Raw genomic sequence first — 23,521 nt, 5'->3', positions numbered from 1 at the left:
CGCGTTGGACCAGTCTGTGATTTTACCCAGATCAGCAGAGAGCGAAGAAGCTGCTGCTTGCCGGTCTGAGGGATGACCGATGGTACGGCAGAGGGTGGCGTCATCAGCAAAGATAAAAGGGTTGCTACAAATACAAGATAAAAGAAAAATAAATAATCCTGGAATATCCAAGTCAATCAGAAACAGTGCAACTGTTGAATTAAGAAAGTCAAGGAATATTTAATTTGAGGGAGCCGAGTAGCATTAGTCCTGACAACCACAGGACACCGAGTCAGTGTCAAAAGTGACACTAGAAGGAGCAACCAGAGATTGCAGACCTTCACCAGCACTTGTTATGGTGTGTTTGTGTTTGTGTGGTGTGTAGACGATGCATCGACAACATAAGGACAATGTGTGTTGACGATCTATCCGCACGATCACCGGTTTAGCGACGGATTGTCAAACGAGACCATAGGCCGTCCACCGGGAAAGCAAAATAGATCTTTACTTCGGTTTTCAGTGTAAAGATAGCTCTAACGAGAATCTGACGCTCTATCCTGATTGTCCGTATGACAGGATGAGCCCGAGCGGTGGTTCAGACAATCAGGCAGTGGTTTTATGAAGCCTCCTGTGAGGTGATGGCATCAATTTCCCATGCTGGGGTTAATAACCGCAAACCAGGCGACACAAGTTTTTCATAAATGTGGGAGTGGAGATTGGAGGAGAGAAGCACGTATTTTCAGCAATGACAGACTCAATCAACGTATAGTGTTGTTGTACGATAACAATTTGATGCAATTATAATTCCCAACGCCCACGATAACATGTTCGGCTTGACTGTTCACTTAACAAATACTGGGACAGACTGGAGAATTCACAAGACAATGAGAGGATCGGCAATCCCAGAAGTTGAGCCTGGCAGTCTCTGGTGGCAGTTCGGTTCCAGTCCCGGAGTGGCGGTGAGCAACTGATCGTTCTGCATGCCGACTGGGGAAGGAAAAAGGGACGCGACTTGTTTGATGAGGAACGACACTGCAGCCCTCTCTGCAGGCTCAGTGCAGCCCGCGGCACCGAGGAGGAGACAAAACTTCTCTTCCGATTCCAGTAAGTGATTTGATCCATGTGTGGCTGTTTTTATAAATCCATCTGTCTCGGAGGCTCCTGTGGGGGCGTTGTCAGCTCTTCACAATCAACAAAGTTCAGCAGAACAAGCAAGCTGCTTGCTGTCATGAACTTTTTCATGACTCCTCCTGGGGTGGTGTTAAATGTCTTGTGTTCAACATCTTGCACCTCAAGGTCTTGTGTGATCTAAAAAAAAAGAAACATTCAACTCAAAAGGAAAAGGAAAAGAGGAAACTGGTAAAGTCTTTCCAAAGGATAATCGGGTCCGGACATCAAAACAGACTGGAAGGATCACAATTAAATCTATGTAGACATACTTCGACAAGTTGTGATCCTTGTACACAAATACCACACGTCTTATGCTGAACGTTGAAAAAATGAAACAACTGCACTGTGTTTCCCCCGTTTAACCACAATCGCCTCCCTGCAACAGTATTATACAGACTTAGTCATGTTCTGTTCTTTTTTAGATATATGCACGTACTAATAGTAGGTACGTTATAGACGTACTCACATTCTAACTGTACATGCTTCGTAGGGCAGGTCACCGGATGATGGGATTGGGGCAAAGCCTTCAGGACCCCCACTCCTTGATGATAGGAGGAGCGGCATGGGGTAAACTTCCTGGGTCAGAGTGTGGTGGTGTATTTCAAGGTGGTGCTGGGGAGTCGTCCACCAGATGGCGGTCTCCTTCGGTTAACCTGAGGCAGTACCTTCAGATGAGTGGCTGGAATGTCCTATCCCTAAGAGAGGATGATCACCTGTCCCTGTTATCATCTGAGCTCAAGCGCTTGAACATCGATATTGCAGCACTCTCTGAGGTTCGGAGACCGGATAGTGGAGAGATCATGGTGGGTGGTTACACCTACTGTTTGTCTGATCACTCCGATGGTTACCATTCCCAAGGAATTGCTGTAGCTGTGTCCAATAAGCTGACTCTAATGATAGGTAACACCGGTAAACGAGTGTATTATGAGACTAAGGATTCATCACTCCGTGGGTGTCGTTTCCCTGGTCTATATATATGCTCCGACTGAGGCGAGTAATCTCACCATGAAGGACACATTCTATGCCACGCTCAAGTCTGTGGTTGATTAGTGCCCCAGGTGAGATACTCTTCTCGTCTTGGGGGATTTCAATGCATCGAATGGCACTGATTGGGATGGTCATGAGGCATGTGTTGGTCCCTGTGGGTCTGGAAATGTAAACCTGAATAGCACTGTCTCTTGACTTTGCAAGAAGTCGTGGACTTATGGGGCAGGACTTAGGGTGACCGGTTCATGGTTTCAGTGCCCACAGGCTCATCGCTGGACTTGGTATTCCAACGCTGATGGTGTTGCAAAGGAGATTGACCATGTGCTCGTTGATGGTCAATGGAGGATGATCCAGAACTGGACATCTACCAGAGTGCTCAGTTCCTCAATACCAACCACAGGCTTGTTGTAGCAACACTGAAGTTGCAGCTTAAATCCGGGAGAATGATACCATCCCAGCCGCGGCTGGATGTTGGCAAGCTGAAGGACGAGAGGGTAGCGGAGGAGTTTGCAAACTGGCTGAGTGGGGATTTGAGGGGTCTGGGTGCTTTGGGGAATCCTGAAGAGTTGTGAAGTGCCTTCAAGACTACCATCCTTGATGTTGCCGGGAGATATCTTGGAACTCAGTGTAGCGCGAAGAAGAATTTTGTCTTACGGGACACTGGATGTCACTGACCAGAGTCGCAGGGACAGGCTTCATGGCAGAGCTGAGCTGTTCAGGAAGTTGAGGCATAAAACGGTATGTTTTCTGAGGGTGCACAAGGAGGTCTCTGTGCGAGGCAGTTTGAGCTAGGTACTGCAGTTAGAGCGGGGTGTGGTGGGCTCTTGACAGAAGAGTTCAAAGTGAAAGCCTGCTCGGCCGGTTACTTTGAGCGGGTGTACCAGGCTGACCCACCAGCCATTGAGTTGGAGGTCAGGATGTTACTTTCCCTATTGCTGATCCCCCAAATCAACTGTGATCCACCTACATTTGTGGAAACATAGACTACGGTGAAAGAGTTGAAATGGGGTCAAGCTCTTGGGATCTGTGGCATCTCTGCCAAACTTCTCAAGGCTGGAGGAAATGCTGTACTCATGTTGTTGCATGTAGTTTTGTGCTCTGTTTGGAACACAGGCATCATCCCAACTGATTGGAAGAGGGGTCTTGTTGTTCCTCCCTGGAAAGGGAAGGTTGATCACCAGGACTGCAATAACTACCAAGGGGTGACACTGCTCTCAGTACCGGGCAAGGTCTTTGCTCGGATAGTTCTTGATAGAGTTTGCCACCATGTGCTTGAGCACCAGCGTCCAGAGCATCCAGGCTTTACACCAAAGAGGTCAACGATTGACCGTATCCTTGCTCTTCGTGTCCTCACCGAACGCAGACGAGAGTTTGGCAGGGGCTGCTTACAGCATATGTTGATCTCTGCAAAGTGTTTGATTCAGTGAATCAGGAGGCCCTCTGGAGGATTCTTGGTCTTCGTGGGGTTCCACGAAAACTGATCAATCTGTTGTCTGAACTCTACTCTGGTATTGAGAGTGCTGTGAGATGTGCAGATACCATCTTCGACTTATTTCCAGTTTTTACTGTGGAGTTCATTATGGATGTGTACTGGCCCCCACACTTTTCAGCACTTGTATGGATTGGATTCTGGGGAGGATGTCAGAGAGATCAAGCTGCAGTGCATCATTTGGGAATGTCAAGATCTCTAACCATGATTTCACAGATGATGCAGTCAACTTTGCGGGGACTCTGGATATCATTTTGGGGGCCCTCAAGGTGCTCAATGAGGAGTCGGAGCCACTGGGATTACGGGTTTCCTGGGTTAAAGCTAAGATCCAGGCTTTGGATGTTTTATTTTTTGTATACCTTGTCGAGGCTCATATGAGAAGTAACACACAACACACAGCAGAGGGGGGGGAGGGCATGAGACAAGAGGGGCGGGAGTGGGAAGGACAAAACAGTGGGGAACAGAGACATTAGGAGATCTGTGGAAGGGAGAGGGATGGGATGGGGAATATGGGGAATAGAAGATGGACATTACAGGGACTTTCAGGAAGGAAAGCAGGGAATTTGAAGGAGGTGGGCTTGGGTGGATTATCGGGGGTAGAAAAGATCGAGGATTTGGATGGGGGATGATAAGAGGTGGTGGTGAACAGCGGTTGTGAAGGCCTGGAGGGAAGAATGGGATTGAGTAGAGGGAGGGAGTTTATTTCAAAGGCAGGGAAAAAGAGGAATGAAAGAGTGAAGGTGAGCAGTGATTCGTGATTTTGGTAGTTTTATCAGAAGGGGGTTGTTGGCGGACCTTGAGCGCCCTGCGGAAATGTGGTGGGGACAAATCGCAGAGAGAGGAGGGGGGGCGAGGCAGGAGAGGAGACGGTAGAAGACAGAAAGACCACTGACCAACCTGCGATGATTGAGTGAGAGGCCCAAAGACTCAGCCTCATTGCGGGAGATGCCAATGATCTGAAATGCCTTGGTTTCCACAGCGTGATGCCGAGAAAGGTGGGAGGCAGGAGAACCAGCCCAGAGGGGAGAGCAGTCCTCCATCAGGCTGTGGACAAAAGCTTTGTAAGTGGTCAGGAGCTCAGGTGGGCTGAGGAAGGACTTTGCACGACGGAGGATTCCCAGTCGGCGACTGGCTTTGGAGGCGAGGTTTGAAATGTGGCTTTCCCAGGAAAGGTCATGGCAGATAGTGAGATCCAGAAGCTTGAAAGAAAGGACTTCTTCCAGAGGATTGTTGAGAAAGTGGATGGGAGGGGGGGGTGGTTCTAAATGATCCTTTCGGAGAGACATAGTAAGTATGAGATTTGTCCGGATTGAAAGACATGTTCCATGTGTTGGACCAGTTTGTGATTTTATCCAGATCTGCAGTAAGCGAAGAAGTTGCTGCTTACTGGTCTGAGGGATGACCGATGGTATGGCAGAGGGTGGAGTCATCAGCAAAGACATATGGACGATTTTCCAGAGAGTCGCAGAGATCATTGATGAAAACCAGAAAAAGAACAGGGCCCAGAATGCTACCTTGAGGAAGTCCAGCCTGGACAGTAAGAGGGGATGAAAGAACTCCATTTAGGGCCACACGTTGACTGCGACAGGAGAGGAAGTCTGCGAGCCATGAGTGGAGATGGCCTTGAATACCATGGGAAGAGAGTTTGGTGAGTAGGGCAGGGTGCCAGACTGTGTCAAAAGCACGTGATATGTCCAGGGATACGGCTCGGATTTCATGTCCGGCATCGAGTACCTCCATCCATTGTTGGGAGAGCAGAAGCAGCATATCCAGGGTAGAGTGACCTGGTCTGAAACCAAATTGATGATCGGACATCAAGCAATTGGAGAAGAGGAAGGATTTAATGTCTGAAGCGATGATGGATTCCATAACCTTGCTGATGATTGGGAGAAGGCTGATTGGTCTGTAGTTGCAAGGATCTGTTTTTGCACCTTTTTTGTGCAGGGCAGTGATGTTTACTGATTGACAAGCAGATGGCAGATGACCTTGAGCAAATGAGAGGGTGAAGAGAACAGAGAGAGGGTAAGCAAGAGAGCAGGTTTTTAGGACACATGGGCTGATGCCGTCTGGACCGGTTGCAGAATCTGAGTTGAGGTTTGACAGCAAGCTCTCCACCTTGTCAGGAGAAAAGGACACAGAGTCCAGGGACAGTTGGGTGCGACTGGGTAAGGTGGGTAGAGAAAGTGATGGGTTTTGGACGCAAGATTTAGCTGCAAACACCGAGTTTAGGCATTCAGATTTTCACGTGCAGTGTCAGCTGTATGGCCATTTGAGGTAAGGGAGGGATGGAGGGGGAACATACACCAGAAACAGATTTGATTAGACGCCACCAGGATTTTGAGGAGGGAGAGAGGTTTGAGAGTTCAGACTTGAGATTAGAAAGATGTTGTTTTCTGGCTCTCCTGAGGGTAGATACACACTTGTTCCGAGCTTTATAGAAGGAACTGAGATTGCCCTCAGTTGTGTTTGCTTTCCATGAGGCAAAGGCAAGTTGTTTCAGGACAACTGCCTCGCCACAAGCTTCAGTAAACCAAGGGTGGGAGGAAGGGTAGGACAACTGAAGACGAGAGGGGATAAATCTGTGCATGAGGGAGAGCAAGTTTCTTTGAAAGAATTCGCCGGAGTTGATGTTGGAGAAAGTAGCGATAGGAGACCAGTCTACAAGTTTGATGGCTGCTCGGAGACCCTGCCAGTCGGCTTGAGTGAAATGCCAGACTCGACGGCGGTGAGGTGGTTCTCTGATAATAACCAGAGAGATGTCCACTTTGACAAGGACGTGGTCAGCAGAACCAATTGGAGCGGAGAAAGAGCAGCAGATATTGTGAGGGAAATTTGTCAAAATCAGATCCAGAAGAGATGGAGTACCATTGGTTGAGATCCGGGTCAGGAAGTTGACCGAGTGAGTCAGTCCCAATGAGTCGCAGAAAGCTTTTGTTGAAGTGCCATGACAGGTGAGAGAGAGGTACCCACACCTAGCCAACTGGCATGATGACAATTGAAGTCGCCACATATGAGGAAGAGAGAGTTTGGATGAGAAGATAGAAGATGGTCCATGTTTTTGGATAGTGAGGTGAAGATGGAGTCATCACTGTTAGGTGGACAGTACAGTACACATATAAACATGAGGTGGGAGTGGAGGTGAAGCCTTAGTCAGAGGTATTCCTGGGGGTGTGGGGGAGTGAGGGCAGTGCATGGAGAGTGAGGAATAGAGTCTGATGAAGAGAGCAACTCCTCCACCAAGGTGAGGCTCAGGTCTGTCAAACCGGAGGAGGGAGTAACCAGGGAGAGGTACTTGGGAGTCAGACACGTCTTGGGGGCGGAAAGTTTCTGTTAGGCAGATTATGTCTGGTTTGTTAGTGGCAGCCTGTATGGAAAGATCTGAAAGGTTTGAGCGAAGGCCCCGGATATTTGAGGTCCACACTGTTAATGAAAAGGGAGGGGAGGAAGCTTTGGGTGCAGGGGGTGGGGGAGGGGGGGTCGGACAAGGGACGAGGGGAGGAGGTAAGGAGGGTTGGTGAAAGTGTGTGGGGGACTGCAGAATAGCGAGGGGAGGGGGCTGGATGAGGAGAAAAGGCTCTCTGGTGCTGGGGGAGAGGGGGAAGAAGGTATTTGAGGAGGTGGAGTAAAGAGATGGAGGTGAGAGGGCAGTGGAAGGAGGCAGCTTTGTGGATGAGGGGGGGCAACTTTGAGAAGGATGAGTGAGGGGGATGAGTGAGGGGGATGAATGGTGGGAGAAAGGTGAGGGGGGAGTTTTTGAGAGAGTTTAGAAGGAGACTTGGAGGGAGAAGAGTGAGATGGTTGCTTTGAGAGTGAGGGGTGAGTTGGCACTGAAGTTGGAAAAAAGAATGGTTGATGGAAAGCGAACATTGATCGCAAACTGGAGTTTTTTTTAAGTTTTAGGTCAGAGATGCGATTTAACATTTCTTGATGGATACAATAAAGGCGAATTCAGAGAATGGAGAGAAGAAACACTGTAACAGTTGGATTTTTGAGGCAAGGTATGAAGGAAAGGTCGAATTGAGAGCAGTTTGTTTAAATAGCAGAAGAGTAGTGCATTATTATACAGTAAAGATTACCACACGTGTGAAAGAGGAAGATGAAACATTACAAGAGATCGTTTTTATTATGACTATTATTGTTTGAGAGAGTTTTCAACAGATTATGTCATGGAAGTGTTGTAGAAACAAGGACAAATGTGTCCAAGAGCCACGTCATAAAGGTTTTGTCTTCACCAGAAGAAGAACAAGAAGAAGAAGAACAATGCGGAGCTCTCTTAAAGCCAGCGTTCGCAACGCAACGCGGCTAAAAATCGTGAGGTGAATGGTGAATTTGGATCGGTAAATGTAGGGGGGGTAAACGGATCATGTGGTTATGATTACAGGTAAGGCGCAAGATGATTATTTTTTTGATGTATTTTTGAAGAACAGGTAAGATTCGGGATTGGAAGGTTGTAGATCGGAAGAAATCATGAAGGTAATGGCGAGAGAGGGTCAAGCTCAGTCGAACAAAGATGGTGTGCCGGCAGGAGGAAGAAGAAAAGGATGAGGAAGAAGAAGAAGAGGAAGAAGAATCGAGACTCGTGAGTGTGCAAGGAGAAAGGTAGTGTTTTTTTGTGTTTTTTTTAAAATTTAAGAAAATAAATAGAGTGATTAGTTGGGAGGGATAGGGGATGTTAGGAAAGTGGGGAAGATAGAAATTGATGGTAATGGGGAGATAAAACAAATAAACACGATCATACACCAAGGGGAACAAAGGGTAGGCCTCAAGCACCTGGTAAGACAAGGTCAACGAAAACTCACAAAATAGCACGATTTTTGAAAGAAAACCGAACTAGGAACACACAGTAGCATGTAGGTGAGAAAATAAACAGTTAAAACGGGACAGATAACGACCGGAAACTTAACTTTGAGATCGTCAGCAGAGAGCCCTGAAAGGAGCCCTGCCGACGCTTCAAACCCAGAACAGGAAGTGATGACTGCTTGGATGCTGCTATCTTGTCTGTACCTGTTTGTGGCGAAGATGTTGAGGTCGTGGAGAGATGCACTTATCTTGGCAGTGATATTCATGTCTCTGCTGGCGGTGAGTCAGAGGTCAATAGACGTCTGGGTCAGGTCAGGGGAGTCATGGATTTATTGGATCATGGGGTGTGGCATTGTCAGTATCTGTGCAGGAGGACGAAAGTCTGAGCCTTCTGGTCCTTTGGTGCTTCCAGTCTTTCTCTACGGATGGGAGACTTAGACTCTGACCAAGGATCTGAGACAGAGACTTAACTCCTTCGGTACCAGGTCTCTTCGGAAAATCCTTGGCTATTGCTGGTCGGAGTTTGTGTCTAATGAGCGGTTGCTGAGAGAAACTCAGATGAGATTTGTTACCTATATAGTCTGTGAGTGTCAGCTGCAACTGTATAGACATGTGGCTCATTTTCCTGATGCTGATCCTGTTCACCAGATTCTCTTCGGGAGTGAGCCCTGTAAGTGGAGGAGGCCAATTGGCAAACCACCTTCCTCATGGTTGCAGCAGGTTGATCAGCATCTCAAAGAGATGGGGATGGGCCAGGCATCTGCCTGAGGGATAGCCACACGAAGACCCCCTCAGCAGAAAGTGGACGTAGCGATGCACTGCTGCAACACTTGCTCCCTTACCTGACCTGACCTGGGCTTAAGATGATTATGGAGAAGACTGAGGTGACTTTGGTTGGGCAGCAGATAAAATAAATGAATATGAAGTTTGAGGGGAAGGAGATCAGACCGGGAAATGGGTTTGAGGATCTTGGGGAACAGTCACCGGGGATGGTAAGTCCTAGGCAGAGGTGCAGAGGACGGTACGGGCAGGTGTGAATGCATGGATGAGATGGGGGGAATGTAGTCTATGAGCCAGCAATCAATATTTTGGAGTTGATAACCAGAAAGGGGGACGAAAAGCCACTGTATTTTCCAGTTCGGTTGATGTCTGTAGTAACTAAATAAATGTGATGGACATCTCGAAATATTAACCAAACACCTTATTGGCAGCCATATTGGAAAACGGCTGCCTCATTTTATCATATTTCTGAAAATTGACTGTAACTTTGCAATGGCTGATCTGAGGCATATACCACCCATAACAAGATATGTTCAGTATGAAATTTGGTACATGCCAGTATAACTTTTTGTAAATATTGGTCTATTGGATTCTGAAATAATTGAGAAAACAGATCAGAATTTGGATATTTCTCACACAGTATTTTCCACACCATGCTTACTGAAATATTTATGATATTTAACTTATTTAACACGAAAATATAAGAAATGTTTAAAATGCAGTTTTAAGGCAAGTACGAGCCTTAATGCTATTCTTCATGTTTCAGATAATTACTCGCACACTGATGTCGGTGTACTTTCAATCATCATCACTGTCTGATGAGTCCCGCTGGTCATGCTCTGACTCCTCTTCATCGCTGGCCATGTTGGAGCAAGTGTGTAACTTGCACACTGCTGTACATTTCAGGCCATTAATGATGCATGAACAGTTAGTTGGCTGACAAGGGAGAGCACACCCACACAACATCAAACTGAGAATAACTTTGGGAGCAGGGGATCCTGTCATCCACTTGATGACAAGGCTGTCATCTTCACTTGTTGTCCATCCGTGCCCTTGACTGGGGTTAGGAATATCTGGCGAATTGACTAAACTCCCTTGCCATATGGCCGCCTGGTAGTTAGATTGATGTATGTGCTGCAGGAGCGTGTCTTCATATGGTGGAAGTTTTGCTGATTCGAGCTCCCCTCGTGTACTGTGGAACATTTTGTATCTGTATTCATTAACTTTAGTCGCTTTGGTATTGCGACAGTAAAGTTGACAAATGAACTCCTGGATGATGCAGAACACATCAATGGTAATGTTCCAGCTCGTTCCAAGTGATCTGGAGATATCTGTGAACTTCTGATCATGCAGGAGGATTTTCAAAGCCGTTGTCTTTCCTTGCCTGGAAAATGTGCTGAGGGTGTCACATTCAGCCCACGGATGAAGTTCTATCAAGGATTTCTCCATGGCAAAACACCAAGGAATCATGCTTCAGATGCACGAAAGATGGAGAGACCAGTCCCCCTTTGTGTCAGCACGCAGCAATCCAAGTAGAATATCAACCATCTCAATGTATGTCATCCAAAAAACTGCAAGTTGACCTCTGTTGTGTCATAAAAACTTTCAGGTAAGCGAGAAGCAGGTAAAGAATCATCCGCCAGGGTTTGTTAGTGACAGCAGCATCGTATGTGGTGTGACAAATATTCTGGTGATGCTCAGACACGACCTAAATAGTGTCATTCAACTTCAGCAGATCTTCAGCATGGTTTGTTTCCAGCCATTCTTAAAATCCTGACCATGCTAACCTCAGCAGCGCTTCATATGTCAACTTAGGAAGATGGACAGCCTGGTTGAACTGTTTCCCCTCAAGAATCTTGTTGATTGATCCTTCCGCAATGACTTCCGATTCCACAGCCAGATCTTGAAGTCCAGCATTCCCAAACATCTTACCAACTGCAGACATCAAGTTGCAGATCGTATGGAAGTTCCCCATCATCAACACGATTCCTCCATACCTCTCCGGATGTTTCCATGCCATTTCTGTTGCGTTTGCATATAGTGCCTGATCCAAGACAACTGCAATGCTCTCAAGATGTAGAAACGACTGGATAGAAATGGACTGTCACAAGATTTCCTGGATGGTTGATAAATAATTCAGTGGCATGTGCATTAATTGAAGGCAAGTATCATATTGCATCTGTCATCACTTCTTTGTGCTCTCTTGTTAGAATGCTGAATCCTGTCCAAGAAGTCTTTGTTTTCTCAGATGTGTCATATACGTGCACCAAGACCCACAACAAGTTCCGTTGACGTGCTCTCAGTGCTGCACTTGCATGCATTTCTGTCAGGTCGGGTGTTACGATTGCGGTTGGACTGTTTCTTTTCCTAATAACGTATATTGTCAGTTGCGCCCCTGGTGCCTTTATTGTGCACTTCTTATCCTTCGTGGAGGCGGTCATGACCGGTTTCGGTGGTGCACACGATGAGGTTGTTGGTTGAACAATAATACTGTTGATATGATGTGAGGTTCCTGCTCCACTTAGGACTTGCTTTTGCATGTCAATATTGTCAAAGGCAAGTACTGCAGAGACGGACTGGTGTACGCACATGAGAAGAGGTACTGTGTCAAACTCGACACCTTCCAGCTTTTCCATACATAGTGCTGTGCCTATTTCTTCTAAACGAGAGTAGGAACAGGTGTGAAGACACGCTCCTACAGCACACACATCATTATAACTACCAGGTGGCCATTTGGTGGCAGAATTTAGTCAATTCGCCAGATATTTCTAACCCCAGTCAAGGGGCACGGATGGACAACAAGTGAAGATAACAGCCTTGTCATCCAGTGGATGACAGGATCCCCTGCCCCCGAAGTTGTTCTCAGTTTGACGTCTTGCAAGTGTGCTCGCTCTTGTCGGCCAACTGACTGCTTATGTATCATTAACGGCTTGAAATGTATAGCACCATGCAAGTTACACACCTGCTAAAACATGACCAGTGATGATGAGGAGTCAGAGCATGACCAGCAGGACTCGTCAGACAGTGATGACGAATGAAAGGATGTACATCAGTATGTCAGTAATTATCTGAAACGTGAAGAATAGCATTAAACCTCGTATTTGCCTTTGCATGTAAAATATTTCTTATATCTGCATGTTAAATAAGTTAAATATCACAAATATTTCAGTAAGCATAATGCCAGGGGCAGAAAATTTTGCACGAGAAAAATCCAAATTCTGACCAATTTTCTCAATTATTTCAGAATCAAATGGACCAATATTTACAAAAGTTATGCTGGCTTGTGCTAAATTTAAAACTGAACATATCTTGTTAGGCATTGTATACTGTATGCCTCAGAACAGATCAGCCATTGCAAAGTTATAATCAATTTTCAGAAATATGATCCAAATGTGGCAGCCATTTTCCAAGATGGCCAACAAAAAGGTGTTTCACTGCTCTTTTGAGACGTCCATCACATGTTTTTTTTTATTTACTACAGACATCAAACTAACTGGAAAATACAGTAGCTTTTAGTCCCCCTTTCTGGGAGTCAACTCTTGTCTGGCTCATGGACTAATGATGTCAGACAGAAAAATATCAAGGAAATTGAAAGGGAAGGTTCTGATGTCATGTGTAATGCTGGCCTATCTTTACAGTCTGGAGATGGTGACACTGACAGAGAAACAACAACACAGGCTGCAGGTTTGTGAGAACAACTGGGTCAGGAGGATTGTGGGAGTGAAGAGGGTGGATAGGAGGAGGATGGATGAACTGAGGGAGAATGATTGGTGAAATGCCAGCTGAGATGGGATGAACACTTGGTGCGGATGGGGAAGAGAGAATGGCAAAGAAAGCGGATAGATTGAGGGAGCAAGGAAGGAGCAAAAAGAGGTAGCCCACGTTGAGATATGAGGATTGTGTGAGGAGGGATATTAATAAGGTAGGGGCATTTGGAAAGTGGAGAGAGTTGGCTGAGGACAAGGGGAAGTGGAGGAGTATCGTGGTCGAGGTAGGGCAGAATATTGGTACTCGTACCATGAGACCTCACTCCTTGTAAAGGGAAGAGAAAGAGAAGAAGATGTATCGTTCATAATCATTCTCATGGTCACAAGGTTTACAAAGTCGCATTATTTCAAATGGCTGATGCTGATATGACTGAACGCATACGTACCCCCTGGTTTGCATGTAAATATTTCAGTTAAGGGTTAACAGAACATGAGTCCGGTGCCTCTCAAAGTCCAACAGCACCTGACCAACGAGCTCGAGGGAAATCGTCTGGTTTTTATGCTTCTCCTAGGGCTTTTCAAAGCAGATAAATCGACTTCGAGCTTTATTTTGACAAGCACAGGTTTCGTTGGACGGGATGCTGCTTCGCATTACATGCTTACATAGACGCGACGCCGACAAGGCATTCCTCTCCGCATGTGATCCAAAGCACACCTGAGACGTACCGTGAAGCCGTTTCCCACTGGTTCAGGCAGAATTGTCATCCCGAGAGCCATGTTTCCTTTCAGCTCGGTCACGTTTGGGATGGAGATCGTTTCTACAAGAACATGCGCCAGAGGGAGTGTGAACCATGGTATCATCCTATGTAGATAAATATCAACGTCATCTGTTGTGAACAATATGCATCCAGGATAAGCTTTCTGGTTCAATTAACGGAGAAAAACACTGTATCGAGGCTCGGTGGCGCACAGGAATATTGAGGGTAAGTGTAGGAGGACATGGAAGGGCCAGAATGCTTTTGGAAAGATTACTTAACAATCATCATTTTATGCAGTCGGAGCAATCTTAGAATCAGTAAGATAGGGCTATATCACATGTGGGATTCTGCAAGGAAGCCATAATTTCACATTTATTGAGCACACACATCTCATTGAACTTAGGTTCCACAAACTGATATCAACAGGCTTCATCTTGTGAAAGATTTTGCATAATATTTTACATTCACATCGTTTGCAAGAAGGGACAGCATACTCATTTGAAAGAAGGCATACTTCATAATACACGTGACCCTGGCTCTGACACCCACCTCCCCTCCTGTGGCACTCTGTGACGTATGCTCCACAAAGTCACTGCAAAGGAGCAATTCCAATGGCCCTATTGATTGTGACTGTGGAGAGACTCCTCAAACAATCCAGCATCTCCAACATCACCCTCTCTTACCAGAGCCTTGCAGACCAGACAATCTAAAGGTTTTCAACTCCTGTGTTAGAACCTGAGTTTTTATTTGCAGTTGCTGGGAAAAGTGTAGCAAGACGAGTTGAATAAGAATAAGAATAACAAGAAGTGGGGAGCATGTGACAACCGACCTATCTTTTGCATAAAATAACTTGCTGTCCTCGAGTGGAAAGTTCGTTTCACATCCATACATGAAGACCGATTTGTTGCAAAACTCCCATCTTAAGTTCATTAAGTGAATGTAGCCAAATGTAAACGGGTTCAAAAATCAAAACTACAAACATTACATCAAATTAAGGAGTTTTGGGTTTTTGCAGCAAAAAATAGCCCACATCAAAGGAATGATTCCACTCTTCCGTCCCACGGATGCTTTCAGTCCATGGTGTCTTTCTTTGTTGTGATGAATGAAGTTATTTCTGTGGCTCTGCAGATATTGTTAATTAATCACACAACATTTGCATCGATAGGTTGGGAGTTCACAAAGTTGCTTGCCTCACTTATTTATGGTAAAGATATTTGAGGACCCAACTGATTTCACAGATCAAGGTGTTCACAACTTGATATTTATTTGTAAATAGCTGTTTGTTTATGTTTTCAGGACTTGTGAACAAAAAATGTCGACATGAGACAGTCAACGGAATTTTAAAACTGGAGAGATCGGCTCCTCGATTGAAAAATGGAAAAGAGCCTTAACCTCGTATCGAAAAAAAAAACATAAAAAAAAAAACTGGAGAGTTCATAGAACACCTTACCCCACACAGTAACCCAAAATTGGTAATCTTAGAAAACAAAGGACATGGGAAGGGTCTTTTAAACCCCTGCCTTGTATGTCCGAGCTCGATCCATATTTCATACGAGCCATGATTTTGTCAGAATCTCGATATTCACCAACGCAGAGCAAGAGCGGCAAATTTAATTGGTCGAATTGGCGTAAAATGGCTTAATATTTTGTCCAAGAACTGCAAAAACTGCAAGGTGTCCCACAGTGTTCAAGTATATAATTAAATTGAAATAAAATAAAGGTTTTAAAGGCTGTATGAAAAAAAAAACATTTTCTGGAAGTTTACCGCTGTTAAAGCAGCGCTGTCTTTTACATGACCTCATTTAACACGTTACATTAGTTCTTCGTGCCTGTTGTGACGTCCTTAAAAACAGTCATTTTTTTGTTTGGAATGATTTTAAATTTTGTTTGACAGCAAGATAGACAGAGAGACTAAAAAATACTATACTCCTTCCTCTTTACACATGCGTGATCAGGATGAGATTCCGTACAATTTGCAAAATTCAGAACCAAAGTACTAATAAACTGCAGATTCATGTTCAGAGTCATCTTCCAATTCCTGTTCTACAGTGTTCAAAATATAAAAAGAGGACCACTGGACCTGTGGCTTATCTGTGCCCTGGCCTAATGTTGTAACCCAAATTTGGTGGCATTCTGTTTGGTGGGTCTGGAGAAGAAGATTTTTGAAGAAATTTGCATGATTTTCCCAAAAATTTACCAAGACCACCATTGTGACACACTTCCGGTCACGTGATCAGCTTGACCTCCGCAATTTAACATCAGGACCCTGTCTTAATGTTGTAACCCAAATTTGGTGGCATTCTGTTTGGTGGGTCTGGAGAAAATTTTTGAAGAAATTTGCATGATTTTCCCAAAAATTTACCAAGACCACCATTGTGACACACTTCCGGTCACGTGATCAGCATGACCTCTGCAATTTAACATCAGGACCCTGTCATAATGTTGTAACCCAAATTTGGTGGCATTCTGATTGGTGGATCTGGAGAAGATTTTTGAAGGAATTTGCATGATTTTCCCAAAAATTTACCAAGACCACCATTGTGACACACTTCCGGTCACGTGATCAGCATGACCTCTGCAATTTAACATCAGGACCCTGTCATAATGTTGTAACCCAAATTTGGTGGCATTCTGATTGGTGGATCTGGAGAAGATTTTTGAAGGAATTCACGAAGTCCGCCATTTTGACCTACTTAAAGTCACATGACTGGAACGAGCTTTGCAATCCTCGTTACCAGTCAGGAGCAGCAACTTGCTACTAAAAGTCGAAATAGGAGACGGACGTACGGATGGTGCACGATGACAATTCCTTTCATTTCCAGATAAGATAAAAATTCAACTGAAATCAAATAGTTCCGCGATCAGAGACTGACGTTTGTAGACAGACAGACAGAGACAGAGAGACTGAACCATTTGGTTAGCCCCGCTTTTCGCACATGCATGGTAAAAAGACTGAAATCAGAGCAGTAATCAAGTCCCTCCATCAGAAAAGGTTGCCTGAAAATAAATCAATGAGAATTTCGGAACAATACTGCAGGGTGATGCCGCATCCATATGCCACTGTAGAATTAACTGGGCAACTGAATTTACATGAGGGAGAACCAGAACTGAGGATGACCTAGCTCCAAGGAGATCACCACACCAGAAAATGTTGATCCATTCCATAATATTTGGATGAATGACAGATCAAGTGTACAGTATGCATATAGCTGAGACATTGGGCATCAGCAGTAGGTCAGTGCACTCCATCTTCACTGAACACAATGGGCATGAAAAAAGGTTTTGGCAACATTAATGTCAAGAATGTTCACTGCTGATTCAGGTCACCAACGTTCACTTGACTTGACATTTCCTGGGAATCTCTTGAGAGGTTTCAAGCAAACCAAGACAACTTCATGAGCAGGATTGTGACTCAAGATGAGTCATGGGTTCACCACGACTTTGATGGTGAGACAAAAGAGCAGAGCATGCAATAGAAGCACAAACATTCTCCACTTCCTCAGAAGTTCAAGAAGGCATCACCTGTGTAGGCCATAGCCACTGTTTTCTGAGACAGTCAAGCAGTGATCATGACTGACTACCTACCCAAAAGCAAGACCATCGATAGAAAAGACAACGTTGATGAACTACAGCGGTTGCAAGAAGCGATCAATAAGAAGTGCTGTGGAAAGTTGAGTCAACAAGTGCTGCTTCCACAGGACACTATCACCTACACAAAGCCCAGGTTGTAGTTATCATAGTTCTAAAGTACCAAAAATTATTTAGAAATGCTTCTCCAACCAGCCAATTCACCAGATTTGGCTCCAGCAGACTTCCAGCTCTTTGTAAAGTTACACACACACACACACACACACACACACACACACACACACACACACACACACACACACACACACACACACACACACACACACACACACACCTTTGGCACAGGAGGAGGATATTTGGCCCATCATGTCTGCACTGTTCCAACCCCAGAATCCATTATGCATCCACACACAAGCTACCTACAAGACCTGCCAATATGCCCATACTCTCTATCTCCATTGCATCCATGGTACCTATCTAATTCCGACTTAAACCTGTCCACTCCCTCCAGCGGGGAGTGGATAGGTTTGTGGTATTGATTTTGTTGTAATATTTACTGGTATTGATTTCAGAATCTCAGTGAGGTTCTGCTTTATCACTCTAGTTCTGACTATCACTGGCACCAATATCAGCTCTTGCCAGCTTCCAGGTTCTCTTGACTTCATTTTACAGATCCTGGTACTTGATCATTTTTCTAATCTCGGCATTGTTTAGAACAAAGCCACTGTGTACTGACACCTCAATAAGCCACCCTTTCTTTTTTATTTATTTGCGAGCACTATGTCTAGTAGCAATGCTTTGCATTCCACATTCACGCTTGATTGAATAGTGATGTCGGATGTGAGCACTATGTCCTCGTTTTTGCTTCTCGCATATATATTTTGTCAAGCTCCAGACCCCTAGAGTGGACCATCCCAATATTGGTTCACTTGTGGTACCCTGCGACGAACGCTGACCCAGCGCCCAGATCCAGTTCATCGGATCTGCACTATTGGCGGGCAAGACAATCTGCCCGGAAGAGTGCGGGGCATGGTGCTCGCTGGGATTGCCAGACCGGTTGAGTCGAGCACGCAACGACCCAGCAGTTAGCCACTTATGGCAAGGCCAACCCAGGTCAGGAGTCTGAGGTTGCCGACTGAATTCCTGTCATCGACCCCCACAGTCTCCCGAGAGGGCCATGCCGCATGCAGTGAGTCACAAGCACCGTGAAGATATTCTGGGGGAGGGGAGTAGGACCCGTGTCTTTGGGTCCCTTCGTGTACAGCCATTTTGGCGGCTGGTTGCATCATTGGTTAGGGGTGTGGCTATGCCGCTGATGCAGTGGCCCTGTTACCAGTACACTGGTGCTCATTTCACCGACCTCGGAAGGACGACAGGCTGAGTCAACTCTCTGGTGTTAATTCAGCAGCCAACAGGGCTCAAACTCAGGACCCAAGGATCCCAAGTCACCACCATAACCGCTAAGCTAATGCCAGGCTTGGTGTGTCTTTGGGTCATCCCCTTCTGAGACGTCGTGGTAGTACAACACGTCTTATAGGAGGGACTCGTCCCCACGCGTCCGACCATTCCATGGACCAATCACTGAAAGCAGTAGACTGGTCCATGGGAGACGGGCCGCCGCTTGAAGACACCACGACCCGGTGGTCACTACAAAGACACCACTTGACACAGTAATGTATGATTCTGATGACACAGTCGTCACTACGAAGCAATTTCTGACAGTGACCATTGCTTTATGAGCATCTGAGCCATGGAATGTAAAGTCTTGATGTATTGTTCTCACAAGTGTGCCTTCAAATCCTAACTCCCAAGGCTGCTAATCAGAAGTTTCCGTGAAATAGTTGATATCACTGAGCTGAGTTTTCTGTTCACCTTGAAAAAAAAACTGCCGTGGAGTCCTTTACAATTCTGATGGTGTCCAAACAAAAATATTATTCACAAAAAGGAAATGCACCAAGTACACTCACCATCGAGGTGCAGGCGCTTGCAATTCCGGTTAGCGCTCGGAGAAAGACGACAACGGTAGATGTCCCCCGGTCGTTCACCTGAAGATCTTGTGAGCGGAGCTCCAACGAGAAGCCTGAAGGAGAGGTGAACTATATGATTCAGCATTCGCCAATGATGGCACATCCACACTGAGAATACTTACGACTACTTCTTTATCCTCGTCGTTTCTTTCGACACATAAGACCTTGCACACTGCTGATGCCACATAAAATTCCCGCTTGTGCACAAACAGTGTGTCATTGAAGTACCCGGTGTGCAGTTGGACAAAGATAGTGTGAAATCACGAGATTCAAATGAATAATCCGACATGACACTACAACTACACAACCTCTTAATAATCATCTACATATTATGTATGCATAACATCTCGGCATTCCCTTCACTCCCTCCCTTCCTTTGTTTTGCTTTATGACGACTTACAATTGCCCTTTGTTTTTCTCAACGTATATGATGGACCAAGTATTTCACTAATTTTAATTAATTTTCAGAACTCATTTCTTGGTCACACAATTGGAACCATTCTCATGAGTAACTGTCCCCCAGCCCATGTCTTTTTTTTTTTTCCCTCCGACTTCTGTAGCTTTGAATTTAATTATTTATATTTACATGGATCTCTCGTATAACTTATTAATGTTTTACTTCCTTTTTATTTATGTCTTCTGATATATCTGCTCCTAATTGGGTTTATGTGCATAAATACCAAATATATTTTTCTCATACGACCCTCTGAATTTTGGCCAGTGTGAACAGAAATGAGGAATGACGTCATCACGAGAGGTCGTCACCGTGGGTGTGCCAGTGTGACATCATCAAGATTTTTCTGGTATCATAACAAAATATGCAATTTGGTGTCTGTCTGTCTGTCTGTCTGTCTGTCTGACCACGATACATTCAGTCGTTATACTTATGCATTCTGAACCAAACTTAACAGGAGGACTAAGGGTCACACTATGGAGGTTGGAGGTTATTTTTTTTTGGGGTTTTACATATGCTTATTGAGGCCCATAGACGAGGCTCTCTCCCATCCCTATCCCTCTCTCCCACTCCTATCCCCCACCCCTCTCCCTCTCTCTCACACTCCTCCCCTCCTCCCTCACTCCTCCCCCTCTATTAAGGGGGCTCTTCAGGAATGCTGGTTTAGTTTTTAATTCAAAAGAGCTTAACCAGAGTGTAGTATGTACGAATCTGATTCGGAGTGAGCTGACTGGAGGGGTGCAAAGGTCACTGCATGTGCAAGCATACGTGCATGCATGCAGCAGTTGCTGCAAACACAAAGAGGTACGTCGACCACACACAGATGTGGTACAAATGGGTAGATTGGGATTTGCAGAGACTCTCCATGGGGGTGTGTGCTTGCCTGCATGCTTGCATACATGTGTGCGGTGCGTGGGTTTCACGGATGGGTGAACCAAACTCACACCAGGACCCGTGGTGCCGTGGTGAAAGTTATGCAGCCGTCTCATGAACCACGTGCTTTGGCATGCGGGGAGCAGACATGCTGCAGTGCCGAAGCCACATGGGATGTGCCACACAGTGCAGGTGTGGGTGAAGTTGAGGATGCTTGTGAGAATCTGTACACATGTGTGAGTGAAAGGATGAGTATATCGCTGGTGCGCATGGATGGTGAGCATGGCCTGTAAGGAGGTTGTAGGAACGTGTATGGGGGGCTGGTAAGGACTTACAGTTAACTATCTGAATTTAAAATGGCTTCCCCAGAGTGTAGCATGTACGAATCAAATTTGGAGTGAACTGACCAGAAGGGTGCAAAGGTCTCTGCATGTGCGAGCATGCATACATGCAAGTAGGCCTTTGCCAGGTAGATATAGTGTGGATTTTAAATGCTCCTGCCTGGTTTTATATCGAACCGGGCAGTTAAAAACAAAATGTTGCTGTTTGGACATGTTTTTGGACGCGTTTTATCGCCATTCCCCTGCCCTATCATTGCCTTCCCCACCCATCCGCAGCCTTCCCTTCCCCTCATGCTGTCTTCCCTCCCCCTCCCCTCATGCTTACCTCCTCCCAACCCCCCCCCTCATGCTTACCTCTCCCAAAACCCCTTCCCCTCTCCACTCCCCCCATGGGCATTTCCTGGCGGTCTCCATGTGCTGGATTAACATGCTGTTTTAACGTACCCCAGATTGTTCAATCGTGTACTACCACCCCCCTCCTTTTCTCCACAAGTCCCACTACCAAACACAAGTCAAGAAACCCTCCCCCATTCAAATCCCCCTCCCAAATGCAAGTCCAGAACCTCCTCCCCTCATGCTTACCTCCTCCGAAACACCCTCTAACTTCACCCCTCCCCCATTCTGGCTCCCCAATCCTGCTCACTCCCCCTTTCCCGGAGTATATGTCGACATTTAGTGAGGCATTGCTCTCCCCGCCCCCTCCCCCCTTTCTCACTCTTCCCCCTTCCTAGCTCCCATCTTTCCTCACCCCTCCTAGCTCTCCAACCCCTCCTCACTCCCCCACCCCTCCTCGCTCCCCTCCTCTCCCTCTTTCTTCACCACCCCTGAATATTCCCGTCAGCGAAGCGACGAGTTGTATTCACTGGTCTATAATACTAAATGTGTGTATGTGTGTATGTGTGTATGTATGTGTGTGTGTGTGTGTGTGTCAGGGTGTCAGTGTGTCTCCAAAACCTGGTGGGGAGAGAGAGAGAGAGAGGGGCCTTGTACTTGTCTCCATAACTCCAAAACCATGAAACTTTGCGCCCCAAAACTTTGCATGCATACTGAAGGAACTCCAAGGGAGTGCTTGAATGAAAACTGGGTATTTGGGTAAATTTAAATGCCACTTTTGAAGATAATTGACGGCTTACTTTCATGAAAGGCTTATCCTTGGTCAGCGAAACTTCACCTCACAGGGGTCTTCGCCATCATTTTGATTTGACGATCTTGGAAACACGATCTACTCTCACAGACTAATTAAAGTATATAATCGAAATATGATTTCAGATTTGAGGATTGGATATTGTGGACTAAATAAGTGTCAAAACCTGGAATGAAATCTGAAAATGTAAAGAAATTACTGATTCTTATAACTAAGCGTATTTATTTAAGGAAGGCTGTGTTTCCATTTTCTTCATATTTACACAAGAACATGTGAAATTGAAACAACATTAAACTGCTCTGTTCTTGCACATGGCAGCTTGGCTGCTAGGTACAGTAGCTATCATTTCTTGGAAGCGCAGCTGTGCCACAGATGCTGTGCCCTTCTACCAGTGCACTGGTACTCATTTTGCCGATCTCAGAAGGATGACAGACCGAGTTAACCCCAACTGGTGTTAATTCAGCAGCCAATAGCACTCAAACTCAGGACCCTAAGATCCTAAGCCAGCCACCCTAACCACAAAGCAGTGCATACCCACTCCAAGGCAGGAAGGCCGAGAGATATGCAGACTGATGTCTAGCCTGAGTTTGAATCTCAACGTAGATATAAACTGTCATCCTGGTGTTTCACAGGCAGGGTGATTAATCAATGTGTGTCAGATGGATGTTAAACTTGGCCTTGCGTCTGCTGGAATTAGTTGGTGGGCATTAAAGATCCCTTCGCGGTGTCCATCGTGAAGAGTAGGGGAGCTGTCCCCGGCATCCTGGCCAAATTCCAAATTACTGCTCTGACCTTACAGGGGCACTGCATCAGCAGCACTGCCACACACTCAATCAATGATGCTGCTCGCAGCCTTGTGCTGCACAGGAAAAAAGACAACCAGACCCCCATGAATAGTATTTTATTGAAATATTATTTTAATTAATTTATCCTTTGAAAGATTTCCAGTCAATTTTTAGATCCTCGTGGAGGATCTATCTCCGATTTTGAAAATTCCTCCTAGAAAAAAAAGTTATGACGTCAAAATATCTCCGCTAATGGAAATCGCCTAAAAAATTATCTTCGAAACTCGGCAACTTTTTTAATTCTGTTTGTGGGAATCGAACAGGGCATTAGCAGAGATGAATTACCGCACATATGATACATCACTATGACGACATATCAATTTTTATGACGTCATTCGTATTTTTTGACATTTTTTGTGTCACAACCCAGAGTTTTCATCGGATCTTCGTGAAACTTGCCATGAATATGCAGAAAGCCCATGTGCAGGCAGTAACCATCTCAGATTTTGGAAATTCTTCCTAGAAAAAAGTTGACGTCATAATATCGCCGCTAATGGAAATTGCCGATACCATTATCTCCGAAACTTGGCAAGCTGTTTGAATTTTGTTTTCGGGAATCAAGCCGGGCATTAGCACAGA

General features: G+C 45.5%; 1 protein-coding gene across 3 annotated transcripts in view; it reads right to left on the bottom strand.

Moving 5' to 3' along the window:
* LOC147016711 (integrin alpha-1-like) overlaps positions 1-23,521 on the bottom strand; it is a 254,090-nt gene that overhangs the window by 155,424 nt on the left and 75,145 nt on the right. For all 3 annotated transcript variants that reach the window (XR_015049650.1, XM_085847854.1, XM_085847853.1), the window contains 2 exons: positions 19,226-19,338; positions 13,639-13,730 (listed from right to left, as the gene is read on the bottom strand). Coding sequence is in view for 2 of the 3 variants with exons in the window: in XM_085847854.1 (XP_085703980.1) it covers positions 13,639-13,730; positions 19,226-19,338 (205 nt within the window). In the remaining variant the exon portion in view is untranslated. The remainder of the gene's footprint in view (positions 1-13,638; positions 13,731-19,225; positions 19,339-23,521) is intronic.

The sequence above is a fragment of the Eptatretus burgeri genome, chromosome 11 (assembly GCF_056783735.1).
Source record: "Eptatretus burgeri isolate ZD-2024b chromosome 11, Ebu_testis_v1, whole genome shotgun sequence".
In the NCBI taxonomy this organism is placed as follows: domain Eukaryota; kingdom Metazoa; phylum Chordata; class Myxini; order Myxiniformes; family Myxinidae; genus Eptatretus; species Eptatretus burgeri.
Note: the sequence above shows the minus strand (reverse complement) of the source record. Positions and strands in the feature narration are given on the sequence as shown.